At 36.3% G+C, this 24,854-nt stretch overlaps 1 protein-coding gene across 1 annotated transcript in view; it reads right to left on the bottom strand.

Moving 5' to 3' along the window:
• Positions 1–24,854, bottom strand: part of LOC136879788 (uncharacterized) — a 206,742-nt gene that overhangs the window by 144,459 nt on the left and 37,429 nt on the right. Inside the window, exon 3 of the mRNA XM_067153256.2 lies at positions 16,295–16,407. Within this exon, the coding sequence (XP_067009357.2) occupies positions 16,295–16,384 (90 nt within the window). The 5' untranslated portion in view covers positions 16,385–16,407. The remainder of the gene's footprint in view (positions 1–16,294; positions 16,408–24,854) is intronic.

Here is a 24,854-nt window from a genome sequence, read left to right on the forward strand (position 1 = left end):
TATTTAGGAGTCACCCTGGATGGAACTCTGAGCTACATAGAACATCTCACCAAGCTCTCTCACAAAATTGCTACAAGGAATAACATCCTACACAAGCTTTGTGGCAGTTCCTGGGGAGCCTCGACTGACTGCTTACGATTAACGGGTATCAGTCTTGTCTACTTTGCAGTGAAATACTGTGCCCCGGTATGGTTGGAAAGTGCACATGTGTATAAAGTGGATACTAAGCTGAATGATATAATGCGCTGCGTAACTGGTACTGTAAAGTCAACACCTTGCCACTGGTTACCTCTACTTAGTCATATCACACCACCCCACCTGAGGAGGAAGGAAGCTCTTCTGAGAGAAGCAAAGAAGATCTGGTTATCTCCCTCATTACCAGTTCACAAGGAATTGTGTTACCCATCGTCACAACCACTTTGACCTAGGAGACGAGCAAGTGTAATGGCCGGCTGACTCTTGAGGGATAATTTCAATCTAAACCAGAGCTGGTGGGATGAGTGGTCAAATTCAACATCTGGAACTAATGCTCACGAGCTGAATCCAAATCAGGAAATGAAGGGATTTAACCTCTCACAAAAACTATGATGTTGCCTCAACAGACTGAGAACTGGCCATGGATGCTGCAATTTCTTATGCCATAAGTTGGGCTGGATGGATTCTCCAATGTGTGAATGTAGTGAAGAGAAGCAGACCATGGACCATGTCATCCTGCGCTGCCCTCTTCATGCCTAGTCCGGAAGCCCCAGCAACCTGTTTCGTCTTTCAGAAAGTGCTGTGGAGTGGCTGAAACTTGGATCTGGACTTATGAATTTGTTGTTATAATCAACATATGATTAAATAAATAAAACAATTGCTTTAAACCCATCCCATAGTCTGTTTACATTTCATTTACCATTTCCACCGATCATACAGTAGTTACCTTTTAAAAACTCCCTTATGCTTGTTTTATCAGCCATATGGCACTGCCTAACAGTCCTACTTTCAAGATCTTCCTTTCTATGACATTCATTTTTAACTACAACAAAAACAGTTTCATGATCACTAATACCATCTATTACTTCGGTTTCTCTATATAGCTCATCTGGTTTTACCAGCACAACGTCCAGATACATGTTGCTAATAAAAGGCGGTAGGATAAATAAAAATTAAAATCTGTAATTTCAAAACCAAGCATACCAGGATTTGCTGTGAGGCCATAGCAGTACACCAGCATATCAAAGTCAAAAGCTCAACGGTATGCTGGCCTAGCAGGGAAAGTCATGTAACAAAATCTGTCAGCAGTACTTTGTACCCTATGGCCTCATGAGAATCTCACTCAGCAGTTTAGTGAAAGAGAAGGCTTAATGGCCTTAACTACGCCAATAATAGTACATTATGCAAAATGCCTATAATGGCAATAATTAAGACACGAGTATTTTTATAAAACGAGCGAAGCATACAGTCGTATGCAACTCGCCTATAATGGTATGAGGGTAATTCCAAACATAAGATCTCCTACTTTTTTATCAATACAGAACTTTGTTCATGTAGCTGTTGGTCACAATATTGTGAAGACTGTTTCCTGCGCTCGCATATAAATATGCACATGCCACACTAAGGCACTCAGTCTTGGCTTGGCAGCCATTGAGAATAGAACTCTCGTTGGATGTTACCGCCAAGTTATTCGGTTTTTGAATGCAAAAGGTACTGAACCGATTGAAATTCATCGCCAACTGATGGAAGTGTATGGTGAGTCGTGCATGGATGTCAAAAATGTTCGTAAGTGGAACAGAGAGTTTGCAGCAGGTCGGACTGAAATTCACGATGAACGAACAAAAGAGCGGGAGACCATCAATTTCCATCGAGACAGTCGTGAAGGTTGAGCAAATCATGCGTGAAGATTGGCGAATCACCCTGGATGATGTCTGCACTTTGGTTCATGAGGTTTCCCAAAGCCCTGCTCACAACTTCCTGAACATCATGGCGCCAAGCTGATATAATATGGGCATCTAAAAACTGTCACAGCGTCTAAAAAAATGCATCGACCAAAATGACAATAATGCAAAAAAATAGCTAAATGTTCAAGCTGTAAAATGATGTAAACCATTGTAGAAATAAGCAGGTCTATGTATTTATAAAAAATTAGGAGACTTTATTTCTGGGATTACCTTCGTACAATTATAGGCGAGTTGCATACGACTGTTTATGCTCGACAATAACTATAACTCTATGTTTTAAATATTCATAAATTTATGTTGAGATGTTGCTTGACACTTGAGCTTGCTGAACAGAGCACAGAGTGCATGTGCTGTGTTATTGATTTTTCGTAGGTGGATCAGAGACCTTGACAATGTCATATGTTTTCAAAGCTTTCATAGAAGGTTATCATAACCTAGGTTTATTTCAAATACAAATTATTTATTGTACAGTTTGTGAAGTGAATTTGCTGGAATGTGCTGTGTAGTTGTGGAATATTGGAGGTAGAAGGTGCATTGATGTTAATATGTGTGTCTGACATGTTTGATTTTACAAGTGATTAATTTCATTTTGACCGTATTGAAATTCAATTATTAAATGTTAAACAATCAGTTTATTGAAACTGCCTATTCAATATTAGAAAAAGTCTTTAAGACTACAACATTGTCATTATATTAAGTTTAAGTATGGTACATGTTTCGTTTGTCATTGCAGGCATCATCAGACATGAACTCTAACTCCAAGTCAGAGCTCTGAGTGGATACTTACTAGGATTATTCTAAAACAATATTTTTTATAACAATTTGCACTGGAGTACAAGAACATTAGGTCATATTGGAGTGAACAAGCTGTTCTTGTTTAAAAGTTCAAATGTGACGTCCAACATAAGTTCACATCCAATGGAAATAATATTAACTATCAACTCTCATGTGCCGGTAATGAGAATGGCATGATACGAGTGGGATTTAAAACATCTGTACATTTTTACATTCTATTAGGAAATTAACTTGTACTAGAACTATTCTTAAAAACTATCTTTTTACACAATTTACACTAATATATACAACATATGGTACAATTTGGAAATGAACTTGCTGTTTTAAACAAAAAACAAGAAACACTAGACAAAAAACTAGCTACTTTAAAAGAAACTAAACAGAAATCAACCAAACCTCACAAAAAACGAACACACATACTTCGCTACTAGACAACATCCCTAAAACTATAAACTTATCAGAAAATTGTTTCTCAAAGAATTGGATCTACTTAACAAGGGCATGACATTCAACTGGCCGAATCCCAACAAAGCGGATGACCATATCACCACAGCTGCCGAAATCAAATCCAACATTAATAAACTAGCTACCAACAAACGTAACGATGTTAGATTTGAAATCAAAAAGAAACTTCCCTCTTCAGTCAATGAATTTAAAATAATCCACAACCAGGTCTCAAAAAACAAATAATCAACTTAAAAAACAAGATTAGGAACAACGATATAATCATTACAAAAGCTGATAAAGTATCCACCACTGTTTTATTAAACAAGGCCGACTACATCAATAAAACAGAACTTTTCTTTTCCAATAATACCTACACTATAGAAAACAAAGATCCCACACCAAAAATTCAACGTGACTTAAAGGTTTTGTTGAAAAATTTATCCTTCCTTTTGCAGGAGCAAGAACATTAGAAACTTACTATCATGAATCCAAAACTGCCAACTGCAAGAGCATTACCCAAAATCCATACAAAAAGAAATTCCAGTGAGCCCTTTTATAAACAGCAGAATCAGTACCACATATAAAGTCTCAAGCTTATTACACTATTTTCTTAACAAACACTTCAAATTAAAAAATGAAGCATACGTAAAAATTTCCATTGACTTCTGCGAAAATTAACACAATTTAAACTACAACCTAACCATATAATGGTCTCATATGTCTGACTCATTGGCTGAATGGTCAGCATACTGGCCTTCGGTTCAGAGGGTCCCGGGTTTGATTCCCGGCCGGGTCGGGGATTTTAATCTTCATTGGTTAATTCCAATGGCCCGGGGGCTGGGTGTTTGTACTGTCCCCAACATCCCTGCAACTCACACACCACAAAAAACACTATCCTCCACCACATTAACACGCAGTTATCTACAAATGGCAGATGCCGCCCACCCTCATTGGAGGGTCTGCCTTACAAGGGCTGCACTCGGCTAGTAATAGCCACATGAAATTATTATTATTATGGTCTCATATGACATCACCAATATGTACTCAAGCATCTCTACAAATGATACTAAAAATATTATCAGAAAGAACCTTTCGAAACACAGCAATTTAAGCAAATTTGAAATAAATGACTTTATTAAATTACTGAGCTTTGTTTTGAACAACAACTACTTCACTTTCAACAACAAATTCTACCATCAAAAAGGACTAGCAATGGGAGATCCTGTCTCGGCATTCTAGCTAACATTTTCATGGATAATCTAGAAGCTAACAAAATCGTAAACAAAATCAATGGTCTCCACCTTTGGATAAGATTTGTAGATGACATGTTTGCCATCATTGATAAATGGCATAACAACAGCAACAACATTTTAGAATATCTTAATGGACTCGACAATAACATTACCTTCACAAAAGAAGATGAAAACAACAACTTTTTAAATTTTCTAGATGTAACTAATCATAAATAGAGCCAATACTTTTGTCCCTCTGACTATACGAAATGAATCTATGCACCCGTATTCTCACAAATTAGCAACCTTTTACAGCTTAATCCATAGAGTGTTCAAAATTCCCCATTCCAGTGACAACCGAGAAAAAGAACAACAATATATTAAAGAACTGGCTAAACTTAATGGATACAAACCAAACACAGTTAGTAAAATTATAAACAAAATCAAATTAAAAACTGCTACTAACCTAACCCCTGAAAGACCTAAAAAAACCAGTTTTGCCACTTTTACCTTCTCAAATCTGGCTATATATCAGATCACCAACTCAATCAAGAAACAGGACAATATTGCATTCCAAACCCATAATACTAACAGAAATATATTCTTTCACTCCCATACAGTAAATTCAACACACGACCGATACTCCAATTTAGGAATTTATAGATTCAAATGCGCCCAATGTGAATTTTCTTGTGCCGGACAAACTGGACGCAGTTTTCATACAAGATATTTAGAGCATTACAATGCATCTAAGCACAACAAACACTCCACTATGATTATTCATATGAAGGAAAAAAGGCATAACTCCACTACCATAGACCACGACCTTCAAATCTTAAAAGGATCATTAATAAAGGTAGTCTAATGACTGAATTTGAAAATACCTACATCTTTTTAGACCAACATTTCAATAAAAATCTAAATCTAAATGACATTGTAGAAACAAAGAGCCCGGTCACAGAGCAAATTCCTAACCTATTGCCATATCTTAACATAAACAGTATTAATTTTTTTTTAAATCTTCAACTATAAATCCAACACTAATACCCATATATCAACAGCAGCCATTGCCCCCTCGCCCAGCCACACCCCTTCCACCACTTGCACCAATAGCGATCTTAACGCCCCGCCCAACCCACTCCTCCCAACACACTTCCGGCCAACAATGACACACCCCTACAATACGAGAAGCAGAGATAAAGCGACTGTTCAGACCACCTCACACAAGCTACACAACCGGACTTCCTCCTAACATCTAAAGGGTACGTGACAAGAATATTAAATCCACTAATAAACCATCCTGTTATAGCACTCACAAACTTTTTCATTTTATTCCACGGATTTCAACACGCTTACTCGACGCACACTTACATCCAGAATCCAGTTTAACTCCTCTTCAGGCTTACACGGAATAACTTCAAAAGCTTCACAACATAAACAACATTCTTGCCATCCAACCGGCACTCCACTTTAATAGTGATTCTCATTCTTCAAGGAAGTGATGGTACTATAGAATATTTAAGCCATCCCAAAACTATATAAGCTAAATGTGTGTGATCTCCCACTAATGTAAAAAGAAATGTTTAATATTACGATCCAATAGACTACAATTGCCATTCCAGCATCGCGTTATGTGTGTTGATATTTTGTATTATCCCCATACGACATGGACATGAGTAGGACGTCCCATTGAAGCTTTATGATGGGATCAGCGAGTTCATTTCCAAATTGTATCATATGTTGTATATATTAGTGTAAATTGTGTAAAAAAGAATAATTTTTAAGAATAGTTCTAGTACAAGTTAATCTCCTAATAGAATGTAAAAATGTACAGATATTTTAAATCTCACTCGTATCATGCCATTCTCATTACCGGCACATGAGAGTTGACAGTTAATATTATTTCCATCGGATGTGAACTTATGTTGGATGTCACATTTGAACTTTTAAACAAGAACAGCTTGTTCACTCCAATATGACCTAACGTTCTTGTACTCCAGTGTAAATTGTTATTTAAAAAAATATTGTTTTAGAATAATCCTAGTAAGTATCCACTCAGAGCTCTGACTTTAGAGTTAGAATTCATGGCTGACACTGCCTGCAATGACAGGCGAAACCTGAACCATACTTAACTCATTGCGGACCGTGGACGGCGTAAGACGTTTAAGCTTGCTCCTATGCTGCGGGCCGTGGACGGCGTAAGACGTTTAATGTTCCGCGCGAGGCAATGCTGTTTGTATTCGTCATCTATGCATTCTTGCACTTTAGCCAGCGTTACTGGTTGTAGCAGGAAGTTGGTTGACCTTTTTGAGATAACCGTCGCGTTGAGTGGGCTTATGTTTATCTTAGCTGTTTTAGCGGGAATATCTCAGCACTTCCTGGCGCGTCAAGACGGTACTTGAGATTTCAATGCAGTGCATGTCGTTCTTACCGAGTGTAGTATAATGGCTTATAAAACAAAGTTTCTTGCGGAAGAAAAAGTATTAAGTATTGTTCACAATGATTATTCTGGTGCTGAACTTATTCCTGAAATAGACTCAGATAGTGAAAGTGAAAGTGACGAGAAAATACCGATTCCCGAATCCGATAGGCCTACAGAGAAAAGTGAAGTGCCTGATACATATCATCCTAGTTATTGTCCACCCGTTCCACCATTTACAGAGAATTCAGGTATAAACGTTCAAATAAAATATAAGCAGGATATTTTGAGTTACGTGAGTATTTTCATGAATGACGAATTTTATCAGTATGTGTGTGAGCAGACCAAACTATACGCGAGTCAAGTGATAAGTGCGGCGCCGCGGCCTTTCACAAAGATATCGATCATGCAATCGTGGAAACCGATTAGTCCAAAATCCTGATATAAAAATGTACTGGACCGAAGACCCTGTTTTTCATACTCCGATATTTTCTAATACAATGTTCCAAATACGCTTCCTTCATATTCTTTCATTTCTTCACTTCAGTGACAGTAATCATTATGCCGAAAATACAGATAGGCTGTATAAAATTAGACGTATTTTGAAACCTGTGACACCAGATATCACACCCTAAATATTTACTAGTGGTAAGCACAAAGTATCATTTTTCTAACGTTTATAGTTTAGGAGTAATCGTAAATTGTATTAAGTGATGCACGTCAAGAGGGCCGGGCATCAAAATGGCCGGTCCAGGCATTCAAGTGTCCCGCTCAGAAGCTGGTACTGAACGTGTTAAACTTAATATAATGACAATGTTATAGTCCTAAAGACTTTACTCATATTGAATAGGTGGTGTCAATAAATTCATTGTTTAACATTTAATGTTTGATTTTGGAAACAAGTGCAAGACTAGTGCGTTGAGCGCAGGTGCGATGCTATCCTTACATAATTGGTCAAACAGTTGTATCATAATGAAAATCTAAACTCTGATTGGTGGAGAACCTGTACCATAATGAAAATCTGAACTCTGATCGGTGGAGAACCTGTATCATAATGAAATTGAACTATAATGAGCCTCATTAAGATGCAGTTTTCTGGCATATAATATTTATATTTCGGCATTGTCGAGCATAAAGATATCTATCTATTTATCTATCTATCAGTACAATGAACCACTCTGGCAGCCAACGTGTTGATGTTAAAAAGCTCCAGCTGTGATTATTTATAAACTAAGAAATAATCTGGTTCTCTCCAGTACTTTAATGTGTGACAAATTCTGACATTCACTCATACAATACTGGAAGTATTAATAAAATTCACTTTGATTTAATTAACTCAACTAAATATGGCAGCAAATCCATATGGATCTACTCTGTACATGTGTATAACTCACTTCCTGAACATATTTGACAGGCTGCTTCACTTCATTTTCTATATTTAATCACAAACTTGTAAAACACGTAAGTTGCTATGAATAAAATTTCATCTCTTGATTCTGCAACTTGTATACAGTAAATGCATTGCACCTCTATAATGAGTATAGCTCACTTTCTCTTTTATTCTCTTGTAAAACATCAATTTACTTAAAATGCTCTGTTATCTCATTATCTGATATGTATTGCACCGGTATGAGCCACAGCTCAGGTGCCCTTTAAAATAAAATTTAAAAATAAAGAAAATAGAGGAGAAATTTAGGCACAGGGCTTGTCAATTATTCAGGTAAGAAGATGAGTGATAGTGGTATTACTTAAGACAAAAGAGGCAAGTTAGTGTCAAAAGAGGCAACCAAGAAATTATAGAAAAAATAGAAATAGAGGAGAAATACTCTAACAATTATAGCAAATGCCAGAAAACACCTTACATGTGAAATAAAGGACTATACTCCACAGTAAAGCAGACCCAGCCAACAGCTGGATACTGCAGATGATGATGATGACTCCACAGTATTATTAAAATATTATCAATCATGCTTAACTCTATTAAAAAACAACTGTAACCTCCAATGTTTATCCGCAAGTATCCTGTAGATTTGTAAGTTTCAGAAAGAGGACTTTAAGTTTTAATTACTGTGTTGATGGAGTGAAAGTTCCTTGTGGGTGTCATTGTGAGTACCTAGGTGTTAATATAAGGAAATATCTTCATTGGGGTTATCACAAAAAAGGTTGCAGATTTCTTCATATGGTTATGAGGGTATTTAGAGTTTATAGTAAGGATGTAAAGGAGAGGGCATGTAAGTCAGACCACAATAATTAGTGTATGGGACCCCCTTCAGGATTAATTGATTGAAGAACAGGACAAAGTCCAAAGAAAACTAACGTGATTTGTTCTGGGTGATTTCCAACAAAAGAGTAGTGTTACAGAAAGTTGCAAAGTTTGGGCTGGGAAGACTGGGGAGAAAGGAGTTGGAGCTGCTCAATTAAGCGGTATGTTCTGAGCTGTTAGTGGAGAGATGGCATGGAATGACATTAGTAGATTAATTAGTTTGAGCGGTGTCTTTAAAAGTAGGATAGATCACAATATTCTATAACTATGTATAACTCAGTTCCAAAAAAAAAATTACCAACTTTATCTATTTTCAAAAGTAATGTAACTAAATACTTAAAGTAGTATGGTAATTATGTTTAGGAAGCTTTGTCCTATCTTATCTATTGTATCATGTTTCATTATATATACTGTATTTACTATATATTATCTTGTAATCACATTGTGAATATAGCTGCCATTGTAACTTAACTGTATTGCACCAAGAAGAGCCTTGGCTCAGGTGCCTATCTCAAAATGAAATTTTAAAAAATAAAAAAGTTGTTAATTCAAGAGGACAAATTAAGATGTTAAGGACTGGAATGATTTACTGAAGGAGGTGTTTACTAAATTTTCAAATTCTTTGAAATTCTTTAAAAAAAGACTAGGTAAACAAGTGATGGGAAATCTGCCACCTGGATGACTGCCTAAATGCAGATCAGTGGTGACTGGTAATTGGGACAGCTTGATGCCTTTCTCACCTACTACACAATAATCAACCATGAGTTTAAATGAATTACAATAAATGTAGATAACAATAATTTTCTCCATCATTTGAAGATTGAGTGAAAATATGTACAGACAAAATGGTGTAAAATAAAGGAACGTTCCACATATAGTCTCAGTAGTATATTAGAAAACATTTCTTTGCAACATTAAACATCAATTCAATAATGAAAGTTGGGAAGTTGAAACACTTAACTGATGTCATGGATCAACACAGGATTCTAATCACAGCCCTACAAGAACTTCAGAACACAGATCAGGACCCATTTGAATCTGGGGGATATCTTCTTTACAAAGGACCTCCAGGAAAGAGAGTAATGAAAAATGTTCCCCAATTTGGAATGGGATTCCTGGTTCATACTAGCATATTAGATTCAGTGGAGAACTTCTCATTGAGCTCATCAAGAACTGCAACCTTAACGATTAGAGTAGAGAACAAAATATATACACTGATTAATGTCCATGCCCTAACAAATGAAAAAAACAGGACAGATAAAGAGGAAACTGAAATGTTTTGGGAGGAGCTTGACCAACTGATTTCAAATATCCCTGACAACCATATTAAAATTATGCTTGGAGACTTCAACGCAAAAACTGGACAAGAGATAAAATATCACACAGGGGTAGGTAATAGCCAGCCCACAAATTGACAAATAGAAAACGTCAAAGATTAATTGAGCTTTGCACAAACCATGGGATTATTCATGAAACCACAAGATTTAAGAGAAAACCACACAAATTAATGACCTGGAAATGCCCTAATGTTAAACTGGGTGAGTTTCAGATAGGCCACATAGCAATGGATAAAAAATACCATAGAGAAATTTATAATGTCAAAGTCCTTCATGGGGTGGACATCGATTTTGATCATTATATTTCAATGATTAAAATCAAGTTAACCCCAAGAAAACATCACAAATCATCTAAATTCACTAGAAGGAGGAATTATGACCCCAGCTACTTAATAAATAATGCTGTGTATACAGAGAGATCCAAAACACCTCTAAGCGACAAACTGGAAATGATTATTGATAAACTAAAAAATATTGCCAAAGAAACTGCTCCTATGAAAAGGAGAAAGAAACATGCCTGGTGGAATGAGGAATGTGATATAGCAATACAGAAAAGACACAAAGCATGGCTAAATGACCAACAAAAGAAAACAGCACAATCTCGAGATGAACTAACTATTGCTAGAAGACAAATGGCCAAAGAACTTAGAAGAATCAAAAGAGACTATCAAAAAGAAAGCTAACATAGATGAATCATTCAAACAACATAAGACACAAGACTATTACAGGACATTTAAACAATATCAATCAGGGTATATTCCACCTACACTCATGATGAGAAATAAACAAGGACAACTAGTACATAATAATCAGGAGAATGCCAAAAAATCTAGCTGATCACTTCAAAGAATTACTAAATGCTGAAGACCCAAAAGAATACCTAGAACTTTCACCTGATCCAAAAAATAAAACATGCTTAGACAAGGTTATTCCACTAGACTTCCATAAGGTACTTCAAGCAATTAAATGGCTCAAGAATTAAAAAACTGCAGGAGAAAATCAAGTGGTTGCAGAACTGTGGTAGAATGCAAATAACCAAACACTTCAAAACCTACACAAACACATCATAGACATATGGAACTCTGAAAAACTGCCTGCAGATTGTAATACAGCTATAATTCACCCCATATACAAAAAGGGGGATAGACTGGATCCAAATAATTACCGAGGGATCTCTCTGCTTGATATCACATATAAGATCCTGTCTAGAATTATCCTCATGAGAATTCAAGAACAGCTCGACCAAGAACTTGGAGAGTATCAGGGGGGATTTCGACCTGGAAGAAGTTGTCCTGACCAAATCATTAGTCTTAAGTGGATTATAAACCATCAAAGAATGAGAAACAAAAAGCTAGTTATCACTTTTGTTGACTTCAAGAAAGCATATGACAGTATTCATCATGAGTCATTACTTAAAATCCTTAAAGAATTTGGGTTACACAAGAAACTCATTAATCTCATTGGTGTTACCCTCAAGAACACTAGAATAAAAGTTAAATTCCGAGGAGAGTTGTCTGAATCATTTGAAATCCGGACTGGACTTCGACAGGGGGATGGTCTCTCACTAATACTGTTTAACTGTGCATTGGAGAAAGTCATGCGAGAATGGTCTAAGAAATGTCAGCCAAACATCAAGATTGGCAAAAGTATCAAACTCAATTGTCTAGCATTTGCAGATGACCTTGTGATACTTGTAAGTAGTGTGGAAGAGGCTAAATTCCAAATTGAAGAATTAGAACGAATAGCAGCAAAAATTGGATTACAAATCTCCTTTGAAAAGACGGAAATGATGCCATCCTTCAAAGTGGAAACATCATCTATCACACCGACTAATAACACACAAATTAAAGTTCTAGAATTCTAGAATTCTTTCCCTCATATCTTACGGAACGATAACAACGCGTAATTATTCAGAATAGGTCATCCGAATGGGTAATGAAATTTTCAGGAGTACCACAAGGCTCTGTACTTGGACCACTTCTCTTTGTTATCTATATTAACGATATATCGACACGGCTAAGACACTGTAAATACCACTTGTATGCTGACGATCTGCAGATCTATTACCATTCCAAAATTTCAGACATCAATCAAGCAATAGGTTATATGAACTCTGACTTAAATAATATCTGTGCATACGCTCATGAAAACTGTATTTTAATTAATCCATCAAAATCTAAAGCTATTATTGTTGGGCAGACGAAACAAATCAGTGCGGCAAAAAACAAAAACATTCCTCCACTAACTTTATCTGGTAAAATTATTCCGTACGAAAACTCGGTAAGAAATCTTGGTGTAATTATAAACGAGAATCTTAACTGGGGAGAGCACATTACAAATATCTGTAGAAAAATGTACGCGTCCCTTCACCCACTAAAATATCATCAAAATATGCTGCCACTAAACATGAGAATTAGGCTTATAAATACTCTTATCCTCCCTATATTTTCCTGCTATGACGTAGTACTAATTGATGCCACGAGAGAACAACTAAACCGATTACAACGTGCTATGAACTCGTGTATTAGATTTATCTTTTCCTTATGCTATGATGTTCATGTTACCCCTTATTATCGACAACTTTCCCTTCTAAAATTTGAACAATATAGAAACCTCCACGTGGCAGTATTAATCTTTCGAGTATTAAAAGAGAATATCCCATACTACTTATCTTCACAACTCAATTTCCTATCCTCTTTCCACCAGCATAACACACGCTCTGGCAGTACACTTGCTATCCCTTTCAGCAGGTCAGCAGCATTCAGCCGTTCCTTTGTTGCAAATGGAGCTAGAATATGGAATTCTCTCCCCCACAACATTAGAGCCATACAATCCTTAAATTCCTTCAAGTTGTCTTGCCGTGAGCATCTCCTCGATGTGTGCCACCAGGCTGAATGAATCTGGTAGAGTGAATGTGTGTATGAATGTACGTTTACTGTGCTTAGGGTATTTAGTGTCAATCAACTTTTAATTTGTAACGATAGTTTAAGACATGACTAAAAATATTTATAGAGTTTATGTTATTTTGTTTCATATTTTGTTTCTAGTTTGTAATGGTAGTTTTAAGATAATATTATGAATATTGCTCTCAGATGTACAATGTTAATGAAGTGTGGTTAAGTGTAAGAGAGGACCATGAGTCCTAACTTCGCCACTACAAATAAAGGCAAATATAATATAATATAATATAATATAATATAATATAATATAATATAATATAATATAATATAATATAATATAATATAATATAATATAATATAATATAATATAATATAATATAATAATATAAATTTAAATATCTTGATTTTCAAAAGGCGTATGATAGTATACATCGTGAATCACTGTTGAATGTCCTTCAGGAATTTGGTATACATTCCAAACTTATTAGCCTGATTGGTATGACTCTTAAGAATACTCAATCTTAAAGTTAGATTCAGAAATGAGTTATCTAAATCATTTGCAATTACAACAGGCCTCTGCCAGGGAGATGGACTTACGCCATTATTGTTCAATTGTGTATTGGAAAAGGTCAAGCAAGAGTGGACTAAGGTATGTCCTCCAAAAGTCAAAATTGGAAAAAATATCAAAGTTCATTGCTTGGCATTCGCGGATGATCTCGCGATACTGGCAAATGGTTTTGAAGAGGCTAAAGTTCAATTGGAAGAACTTGCAAATGTAGCGAAAAAAGTTGGATTGCAAATTTCGTATGATAAAACAAAAATAATGCCTACTTTCAGAACTTTAAATTCAGAGCTATTATTAAATAATAATAAATGAATTGAAATTGTAAGTACATTTAAATATTTGGGTGAAAATCTCACTTGGAATTGCAATGAAAAACCATCAATAGAGAGCAGAATATATAAACTGAAGCAGGCACAACGAATAACTTGGCCTACATACAAAAAGAAATGTCTTTTGAATAATGCTAAATTTAGGCATTATAACTCTGTTATTAAACCAGAAGCAACTTATGCTTGTGAAACATTATTTAAACTCAATACTAGATCAACAACAGAACGCTTACGAGTTGATCGAAGGATACTCAGGACGATCATAAACAAGAAACATCAGGTGGATTGACAGTGGAGATTGTTGCCGAATGAGGTTATCTATCGGGAAAGTGAGTCCATCACAGACACGATGAGAAAAAGAAGAATTGCCTTTTTTTGTCATATATTTCGACTAAGTGATAACAGAGTTTTAAAACAATTATTTAATTACTTTTGGAATAGTAAATCAAAAAACAATTGGTTTAAAGAAGTTCAAAGTGATTTGGAGGAGTTGAATATTACCATGCAAACCATAGAAAACAGAGGCGAGAAAAGTATTTTGAAGAATAAATGCATCAGGCTTCCTCTGACCACTGTACAGAGGAAACAATATGTTATAACAGATGCGGAGAGGGCAGCCAGGTTAACCAGACTCAAGACTTTTTGGGAGAAGAAAAGGAAGACAAATTTGTTGTAGTCTGATTTAAGTGCTCCAATGTGGGCGTAAACTCTGTAAATAAATAAAAAAATCTTGGAGAGATTACAACTTGGAACTTAAAAGAGAAAATATCAGTTGAAAATAGAATTACCAAATTAAAACAAGCACAACACATTACTTGGCCAACCTACAAGAAGGAATCTCTCTAGATAAATGCAAAATTTAAACACTACAACTCCGTTATTAAGCCTGAAGCAACCTATGCTAGTGAAACCTTATTCAATTTGAATACAAAATTAACTACAGATAAATTACAGAAAATAGATAGACGAATCATTAGAACAATTCTAAACAAAAAACACCAAGTAGATGGACAACAGCGATTACTATATAATGAAGTTGTATACCACGAGACTGAGTCTATAATAGATACAATGCGGAAAAGAAGAGTTGCTTTTTTTCTGTCACATATCATGACTACCAGATACTAGGATACTCAAACATTTATTCAACTACTTTTGGAATAGTAAAACTAAAAATCACTGGTTCAAAGAAGTCCAAGAAGATTTAAATGAATTAGGCTTGACAATTCAACAAATTGAAAACAGAGAAGAGAAGAGGATTCTGAGAAATAACGACATGAGACTTAAACTGAAGACCTATACACGCAAACAGTACAACATAACTGATGAAGAATGGGCAGCCAGGTCAGAGAGAATGAAACATTTCTGGGAACAAAAGAAGAAACATCAACAAAATTTGTAACCAATATTCATAAGACTTAACTGTATATAGATTGATTTCAGTGCTACAATGTGGGCATAAAATAAATTTTAAAAATATAAAAAAATGTGGCATTACATTTCTTGTTGGGAAGCAAACTGAGACACTGCCATAGCAATTGGTAGACTCACTGTAAAGCTGCAAGAGAGTCTATCACTCATGGCAGAACATAAAATCTGTAGATAACAATAATTTTCTCCATCATTTGAAGAGTGAGTGAAAATATGTACAGACAAAATGGTGTAAAATAAAGGGATGTTCCACATATAGTCCACATAAAATCAGTAATATATTAGAAAACATTAAATAACTCTCTTGGTATTTGTAGGCCCCCAGTCTATTAAGTGATTTGAAATAAATATACTGAAACCTGCTTCTGGATGAGTAGACCGTAAGTTTGGTAGAAATAGATTCAGCTGCTTGCCTTGATGGTGGAACAGACAAACAGACAGATACACGAACAGACAGACACACAAGCTAAAAACCACTGATGTCCTAAAATGAATAAATATTTTCAAATACAAAATAAACTAACAGCAGACTGCCTACAATTCTATTGATATAGATAAGAAATAATCATTCAAGCATGTTATATGATAATTTAATATTTCTTAGAATGGAAGTACAGTATTTCAAAGTTCACTTACTTGAATAACAGTAGCGGCTCTGTTAGCTTCATCCATGGTAACTCCTCGTTTGACTAGTAGAGCATCATAAGTCACCTGGTGAATTAGCATATCACCAACCAAATCACCTGCCACTGTAGAAAGAAAAAAAAAATTAGCAATACCATTCATATCACAAAACAAAAACTGCAGTAATCTTCAGGAGTGTGGATGATAGGCAGTTGTATCTTTCACTTCTTTCTTGCAGTAGCATAGTAGCTTAATGGGTTTTAAAGTAAGATTTAAAAATTCTGATAATTATAAAAATTTATATTATAATTTAAATTTAGATAGGTCAATCACAATACAGTCCATTTGGCCTCCTGAATCTAGGATATCTGCTATAACTTGCTGAAATCCTACAAGCTGAGCTGCAGTGAAATAACCTTTCCTAAACCCAAACTGTCTTCTGTCAAAGCAGTTATTAATTTCGCAAACATGTCCAATATAATCAGAAAGAATGCTTTCCCAAAGCTTACATGCAATGCATGTCAAACTGACTGGCCTGTAATTTTCAGCTTTATGTCTATCACCCTTTCCTTTATACACAGGGACTACTATAGCAACTCTCCATTCATTTGGTATAGCTCCTTCAATCAAACAATAATCAAATAAGTATTTCAGATATGGTACTATATCCCAACCCATTGTCTTTAGTATATCCCCAGAAATCTTATCAATTCCAGCTGCTTTTCTAGTTTTCAACTTTTGTATCTTACTGTAAATGTCATTTTCATCATGGGTAAATTTTAATACTTCTTTAGTATTACTCATCTCCCCTATCTGGACATTATCCTTGTAACCAACAATCTTTACATACTGCTGACTGTATACTTCTGCCTTTTGAAGATCCTCGCATACACACTCTCCTTGTTCATTAATGATTCCTGGAATGTCCTTCTTTGAACCTGTTTCTGCCTTAAAATACCTATACATACCCTTCCATTTTTCAATAAAATTTGTATGACCAATTATGCTTGCCATCATGTTATCCTTAGCTGACTTCTTTGCTAGATTCAATTTCCTAGTAAGTTCCTTCAATTTCTCCTTACTTCCACAACCATTTCTAACTCTATTTTGTTCCAACCTGCACCTCCTTCTTAATCTCTTTATTCTCTGTTATAATATAGTGGATCTTTACCATTCCTTACCACCTTTAAAGGTACAAACCTATCTTCACATTCCTCAACAATTGTTTTAAACCCATCCCAGAGTCTGTTTACATTTTTTACCATTTTCCAGAGATCATAGTTACTTTTTTAAAAACTCCCTCATGCCTGTTTTGTCAGCCATATGGTACTGCCTAATAGTACTAATTTTAATACCTTCCTTTCTTTCACATTTGTTTTTAACTACGACAAAAACAGCTTCGTGATCACTAATACCATCTATTACTTCGGTTTCTCTATAGAGCTCATCTGGTTTTATCAGCACCACATCCAAAATATTCTTCCCTCTAGTTGGTTCCATCACTTTCTGAATCAGCTCCCCTTCCCATAGTAACTTATTTGCCACATGTTGGTCATGCTTCCTGTTGTTCGCATTACCTTCCCAATTGACATTTGGTAAATTGAGATCACCTGCTACTATCACATTCCTTTCCATATCATTTCCAACATAGCTACCCTTTCCCAGTCTGTACACTCAAAAGATATCAAGTTGCCTATTATCTTTAGAGATGAGCCTTACACCCAGAATTTCACGTTTTTCATCCTTAACTTTTTTGTAGCTTACAAATTCTTCTTTCACCAGAATGAATACTCCCCCGCCTACCATTCCTATCCTATCTCTATGATACACACTCCAGTTTGCAATATGTTTGATCTCAGTTTTAAAACTGTTAAAAATCTTTATATCATATTATGTAGGAATTTCAGGACATACATACACTTGCATCTCCCACACAAAAAATGGATTAAGATTAATAATATACTGGTGGAAAAAAATATCCAAACACCATGAAATAAGGAATGTAGAATACGGAGATTTTGGCAATATATTTGTCGAGGTAATGTATTTAATTGGTTAAAGTTACAAGACTACAGGTTAATATCCGCATGAGAAAAGCCATCGCAAATGTGTCATGCTAGTCCATTAATAATCAGTGTAATCACCTGACTGTTGAATGCAGACATGCAAACGTGCATGCATTGTGTCATACAGGTGCCAGATGTCAACTTGTGGGATGGAGTTCCATGCCTGTTGCACTTGGTTGGTCAATAAAGGGACGGATAATGCCGATTGTGGATGACGCTGGAGTTTTCATCCAATGATGTCCCATATGTGCTCGACTGGGGACAGATCAGGGGATTGAGCAGGCCAAGGCAACATGTCGATACTCTGTAGAGCCCGTTGGGTTAAAACTGTGGCATGAGGGCGTGCATTATCCTGTTGGAAAACACCCCCGGAAATGCTGTTCATGAATGGCAGCACAACAGGTTGAATCACCAGACAGACATACACATCTGCAATCAGGGTGCATGGGATAGCCTCGAGAGAGTCCCTGCTGTCATAGGAAATTGCTCCCCAGACCAGAACTCCCGGTTTAGGTCCAGTGTGTCGATGCCACAGAGAGGAGGAATGCAGGTGCTCACCTGGCCTCTTTCTAACCAACACATGGCCATCACAGGCTCCAAGGCAAAACTGGCTTTCACTGGAAAACACAATGGATCTCCACTACATCCTTCAATGAGCTCTCGCTTGACACCACTGAAGTCATAGACGGCGGTGGTTTAGGGTAAGTGGAATACTTGTTGCTGAGCGCCTGGCTTGGAGCTGTCCTTCAAGTAACCAATTTCCAACAGTTCGTTGTCTCACTGTGGTGCCAACTGCTGCTTGAATTGCTGCTGCAAGCACAGTCCGCTGTGCCACAGCCATACACCGAATATGGCAGTCCTACCTCTTGGTCGTGCCACGGGGACATCCGGTGCCCGGTCTTCTTGCGAGTGTACCTTCTCTTGACCACTGTTGCCACCACATGTGCACAGTGAAGACATTCCTGCTCAGTCGTTCTGCAATAGCACAGAACGAAAATCGACCTCCACGTAGCCCTATTATACGGCCTCGTTCAACAGCAGTGAGCTGTTGATACTGCCCTCTTCATCGTCATAAAGGCATTCTTGACCCACTCACACTCACTCCGTCCAATCTCACGGGTAACTAATGCTCTCGTACAGTACAGCCTGTTTTTAAAGCACCATGCTGATGCGATTTGTGAGAAATTTGAATAATCATCTTTCAGGTATATAAACAAGCCTACCAACATTCGTTAATCTAACACAACCCCTTCTTGGTGTTTGGATTTTTTTCCCCTGCCAGCGTACAGTATTATTAAAAGCTATCAATGCTGGTAAAAATTATTAAACTTCAGTGAAATACAAGTTTACTGCCACCAAAACTGACAAAGATGTACATGAGGTCAATGAAGCTTAAAATTACTGCTTTAATCATACAATTTTATAAAACCAGCAAACATTTAAAACTCAAATACTACATGTTTTTCTAATGGAAAAATTTGATGATTAGACCTAATTGTTACAAAGCATATTTCACTAATTTCACTTCTTCTAGTAATGGATGCAACATAAATTAGTTACTTTTAACCTTCACTCTCAACATCATACTTTTAGGTTACATAAATTTCTGCTGATGAGTCTTTTATTTATTTCTACATCATAAGAATTGCAGAACTTTGTGATTTGAAATCTCAAAAATATATTGTAATTGCTGTAGAAGGTCTGTTAGAAAGTACGTTTATGGAGCTACCTTATGATCAGAAGTACAGCATTCAACTCATGAATAAAAGATTGCAGATTTGATCCTGACCAAGATAGCCAATTACTAAAGGGCAGGCTATATCCTTGGCACTCCGTGTCATGTCCATGTTAAACACATCTGGTTACACACCCTGCGTTCACGTGACTGAATGAGTCTACACACACTTATAAAAGACCCAATACTACCGTAAAATAGGGTGAATAGGATCAGTGAAGATCAAAACTTCCAGCTTTCAGTTTTTTGCTGTTTTAACTATCACTGTGCACAGAAGAGAGTTGAAAGTAATTGGCAATGTCTGGCCATATACATATAAACATTTGAGATACATTTCAATATTCATAAGTTGAAAGTATTTCATCCCGCCATTCTGTCAACAACTGATGAAGAATTTGTTGAAATTGAAGTCTGACAATATTTGTTGATAATGTCTTGAATTTGTTTTGTAATGGGTATTTATTAGGGATTATTGATTGTAGATTTTATGCTATATAATTACTTTATTGTTTTTAGTTGTCTTTTTAAAGTTAATAGTGTTAATTTTTTGCCTGTGATCATTGTGATAGTTGTCTTTAGATCTTTATGGCTTAATTTTTGCACTGCTTTGCTAATTGACTGATGATGACACTTTAAATGTGTTGAAACCGATCCCAAATGAACAGGTTGTAACTTCTATTTGGTTCAACTTAACAACAGAGTATTGAAAGGTGGATCCTTCCTTCTATTTAATATTGTATATTTAGTTGTCTTGTTGCAATTGTTTTTCTATTTCATGGTTGTTTTTCAGACTTCGGTATGAATAGGATCAGCTATGCCAAGGATATATAAACCTGATCCTTGGAAGAAGGTGCATAAAAACCCAAATTTCAAAGAAATTGAGCATGCAAAGAATGATGTACGATGTGGAAATGTGAATATTAGAAAAGCTGCAATACAACATGGCATCCCATATATTGTTTTACACAGACAGTCATAAAAAAAAAAAAAAAAGTGAAAAAGATTGGAGGGCAGACAACTTTGAGTGAAGAGGAAGAAGACTTGTAGTGTGTGCTGAGTGGGGATATCCCCTTGATTTGTATGGTCTGCATTTAATTGTAAAGAGCTATTTAAACAATAGAGGTAGAAATAAAGTGATTAAACAGTTTTGATATAACCTTCCCAGGGGAGACTTTGCAATTGGTTTTAAGGAGCGACACAAGAATAAGATTTCAGAACGATTCATTCAAAATATCAAACATGCTAGAGTGGGTGTTTCTCCAGAGACAGTAAACCAATACTTTGATAATTTAGGAGAGAACATTACAGATGTTCCTGCTACCCATATAGTAACTTTGACGAGACTATCTAACAAACAACCTTGGTCGGAGTAAAGTCATTGTGAAACACAGATATAAGCATCCTGAGAGGATTTTAAATTACACTAAGTCCTCCATTTCCATGTTACATTGTTTACAAGTCGAAACATTTGTACACAACATGTACAGAAGGGGCTCCTAAGGGAACAAGATTCAATTGTACTCCCAGTCGTCGGTTTGGTGTAAGAATATTGAGGATTGGATGAGATGTGTTGCTGTTCCATATTTCAAGGATAAGACAGGGGAAAAAATACTCTAGGGGGACAATCTGTCTTTATTACCAGAATCCATCAGACTATGCCAAGAGTATGATATTCACTTTGTGTTTCTTCTAAGCAATTTAACACAACTCACTCGACTGCTTCATGTGGCCTTTTTTTTTTTTTTTTAAGTCACTCAAAATGGCTTGGAGGGATGTCCTTTTGAAATGGAAGCAAGGGTCTGGAATGAAAGAGACATTAATTCCAAAGGATATATTCCCAAGGCTGTTCTCAAAATTGTTAAGTAAGAAGATTACAAGGTAAGGCTGGGGAGACAGACGAACAAAGACCATAATTGATTATATAATCATAGAGAAAGAACACCGGAAGAACCTTGTAGATGTAACAGCCATGCTTGAAGAAGCCTTTAGTGGAGATCATAGAGTTGTGATAGGAAAATTGAAAGTTGGAAAGATTGAAAAACCCCAATTAAGAAGAGAGAAAAGAATTAAAGTATGGAAGTTGAAGGAGAAAAGCATACAAGAAGAATTTCAAAGGGAAATAATACCCTTGGTACCCAGGACAGAGGTGGGGAATGTTGAAGAGGAATGGAAAAGATTTAAGGAAGCACTGGTTGGATGTGCAGAAAAGGTGTGTGGTAGAACATCAGGAAATGTGAAAGACAAAGAAACACACTGGTGGAATGATAGGGTAAAGATTAAAGTGAAAGAAAAGAAAATGGCATGGAAAGCATGGAAAACATCTAAGACTGAAGAAAGTAGAAGAAAATATGTGGAGGCAAAAAATTTGGCCAAGAAAGTAGTGGAGGAATAAAAGAGGAAAAGCTGGGCCTTATTCACACAGACATTGAGAGATGATACGCAGGGCAGCAAGAAATTACTGTATAGTATCTTAAGAAACAAAAAGAGAGATCAAGTAAACACCAGATTTGTGAAGGATGAAGGTGGCATAATTTTAACAAAGCCAGAAGAAATAAGAAATAGATGGAGAGAGTATTTTCAGAAGCTGCTGAACATAAGAACGGATGAGTCATTCAATGGACCACCAGGAAAGGCAATTAGTTGACGAAGGAATGGATAAAGAAATTACAATGAATGAAATTGAAATGGCAGTAAGAAAGATGAAGAATGGAAAAACTGCTCGAATAGATGAAATTTCAGTGGAGATGATAAAGGCAGCTGGAGCTGTAGGCCTGCAGTGGACATATCGGGTTCTCAGGAATGTCTGGGAGAATAAGGAGGTCCCTGAGGATTGGCAAAAAGGAATAAACATCCCAATTTTCAAGAAAGGTGATAAGAAAGTTTTGAAGAACTACAGGGGAATTACTCTAATATCCCATGTTGCTAAGATAATGGAAAGGATACTGGAAAGTAGAATAAGGTTGAGGGTTGAGAAGCAGATACAGGAAAATCAGTTTGGTTTCAGAAGTGGAAGGTCAACAATAGAACCCATTTTCATTATGAGACAACTAATGGAAAAGCATTGGGAGTACAGGAATGATATGGTGATGACATTCATTGATATTGAAAAGGCATATGACAGTGTCCCTAGGATAAAAGTTTGGGACAGTCTGGTGCAAAAAGGAATTGGACAGGGATTAATAAAAATGATCATGGCATTGTATAAGGAATGTTGTAGTTGCGTGCAAACACAAGTTGGCAGGACAAGTTGGTTCAAAATGACTAGTGGGCTGAGACAGGGAAGTGTTCTATCACCAATCCTGTTTACAATACTAATGGATGACATCATGAGAACAGCAAAAGCAGCATATGGAGGAAGAGAAATGAACATGATGTTATTTGCAGATGATATTGTGATTTGGGGAGAAGACGACAGGAAGGTTCAAGAACAGTTGAATGTGGTGAATGGGAAGATTGAAGAATGTGGATTGAAAATAAGTGTAGAAAAGAGTAAAACTCTTGTTATGACTAGAAGGGAGAAAGAAGGGAAAGGTCAGATTAAACTTGCAGACAAGCCCCTGGAAGTAGTGGAAACATTTAAATACCTGGGGAGTGAATTAATGGAGAATGGATGCTGAGATTAGTAAAATGATTCAAGCTGGAAGTTGTTTCTATCATAGTGTAAGAAATATGTTATGGGACAAAGATGTGCCAATGGAAGCAAAGGATACTATGTACAAGATGTATTACGTACCCATAACAACTTACGGAGCAGAAACTTGGACAATGACAAAGAAGGATGAGAGTCGAATACAGGCAGCTGAAATTAAATTCTTGAGGAGTATGATACAGAAGAGTAGAAGAGACAAAATAAGGAATGAGAAAATCCGGGAAGAAATTGGAGTGGAAAAAATGAATGGTAGAATAGAGAAGAGCCGACTAAGATGGTTTGGGCACATAAAGCGAATGAGCGACGAAAGAATGCCAAAAAAGGTGATGGAAATGCAAATCCAAGGAAGGAGAGGCCGTGGACGACCACGATTGAGATGGAAGGATACCATACAACGCAGCATTATAGAAAGAAACCTGGACTGGGACACAGTGTTGGAGGAGGAGTGGTGGAAAGACCGAAGAAAGTGGAGAGGAACCATAGTTGCCCCTACCCGGCTACAGCTGGATAAAGGGAAATGATGATGATGATGATGATTATTATGATGATGATGAGTGGGGTTTAACAATATTGTTTCAAGAAACTTCAGCAAGAAATCCTGTTCACCCTACAGGGCATATTAAAAGGGTCAGACATGAAAACTAAATAAGGCATGAATACTTCATCTGTCTCCAATACTTTTCAAAACTGGATATAAACTTCTAGTAGTCTTCATTCACAACTAAAGACTCATGTTTCAGTGCAAAGAGAATGGAAAAAGGTCAAGCAGTTCTAAAGTTATAAAGTTTCAAACTTCAGAACTGATCCTATTCACCCCATCTTATGGTACTACTACTACTACTACTACTACAGTTACTACTATTATCTGCACACTTTTTAGTGATAGATTTACACCCTAGTGCTGAATCGGTCGACTTCAGTTATCTTTGAGATTCGTATTGGCAACCTTTTGAACACAAACTAAGGATCGTTTATGATCGCTGTGCGATATCTGGCGTACACTTTACGTACTCGTACTGTTGTTCTTTACACAGCAAAGCCAAACTATAGAATTCATGCTAGGAACAAGTTTCGTATCGAGAAATGTTATAAAGTATTATATATTGTCTGTGTGACACAGCT

This window comes from Anabrus simplex, chromosome 1 (genome assembly GCF_040414725.1).
Source record: "Anabrus simplex isolate iqAnaSimp1 chromosome 1, ASM4041472v1, whole genome shotgun sequence".
NCBI classification, from domain to species: domain Eukaryota; kingdom Metazoa; phylum Arthropoda; class Insecta; order Orthoptera; family Tettigoniidae; genus Anabrus; species Anabrus simplex.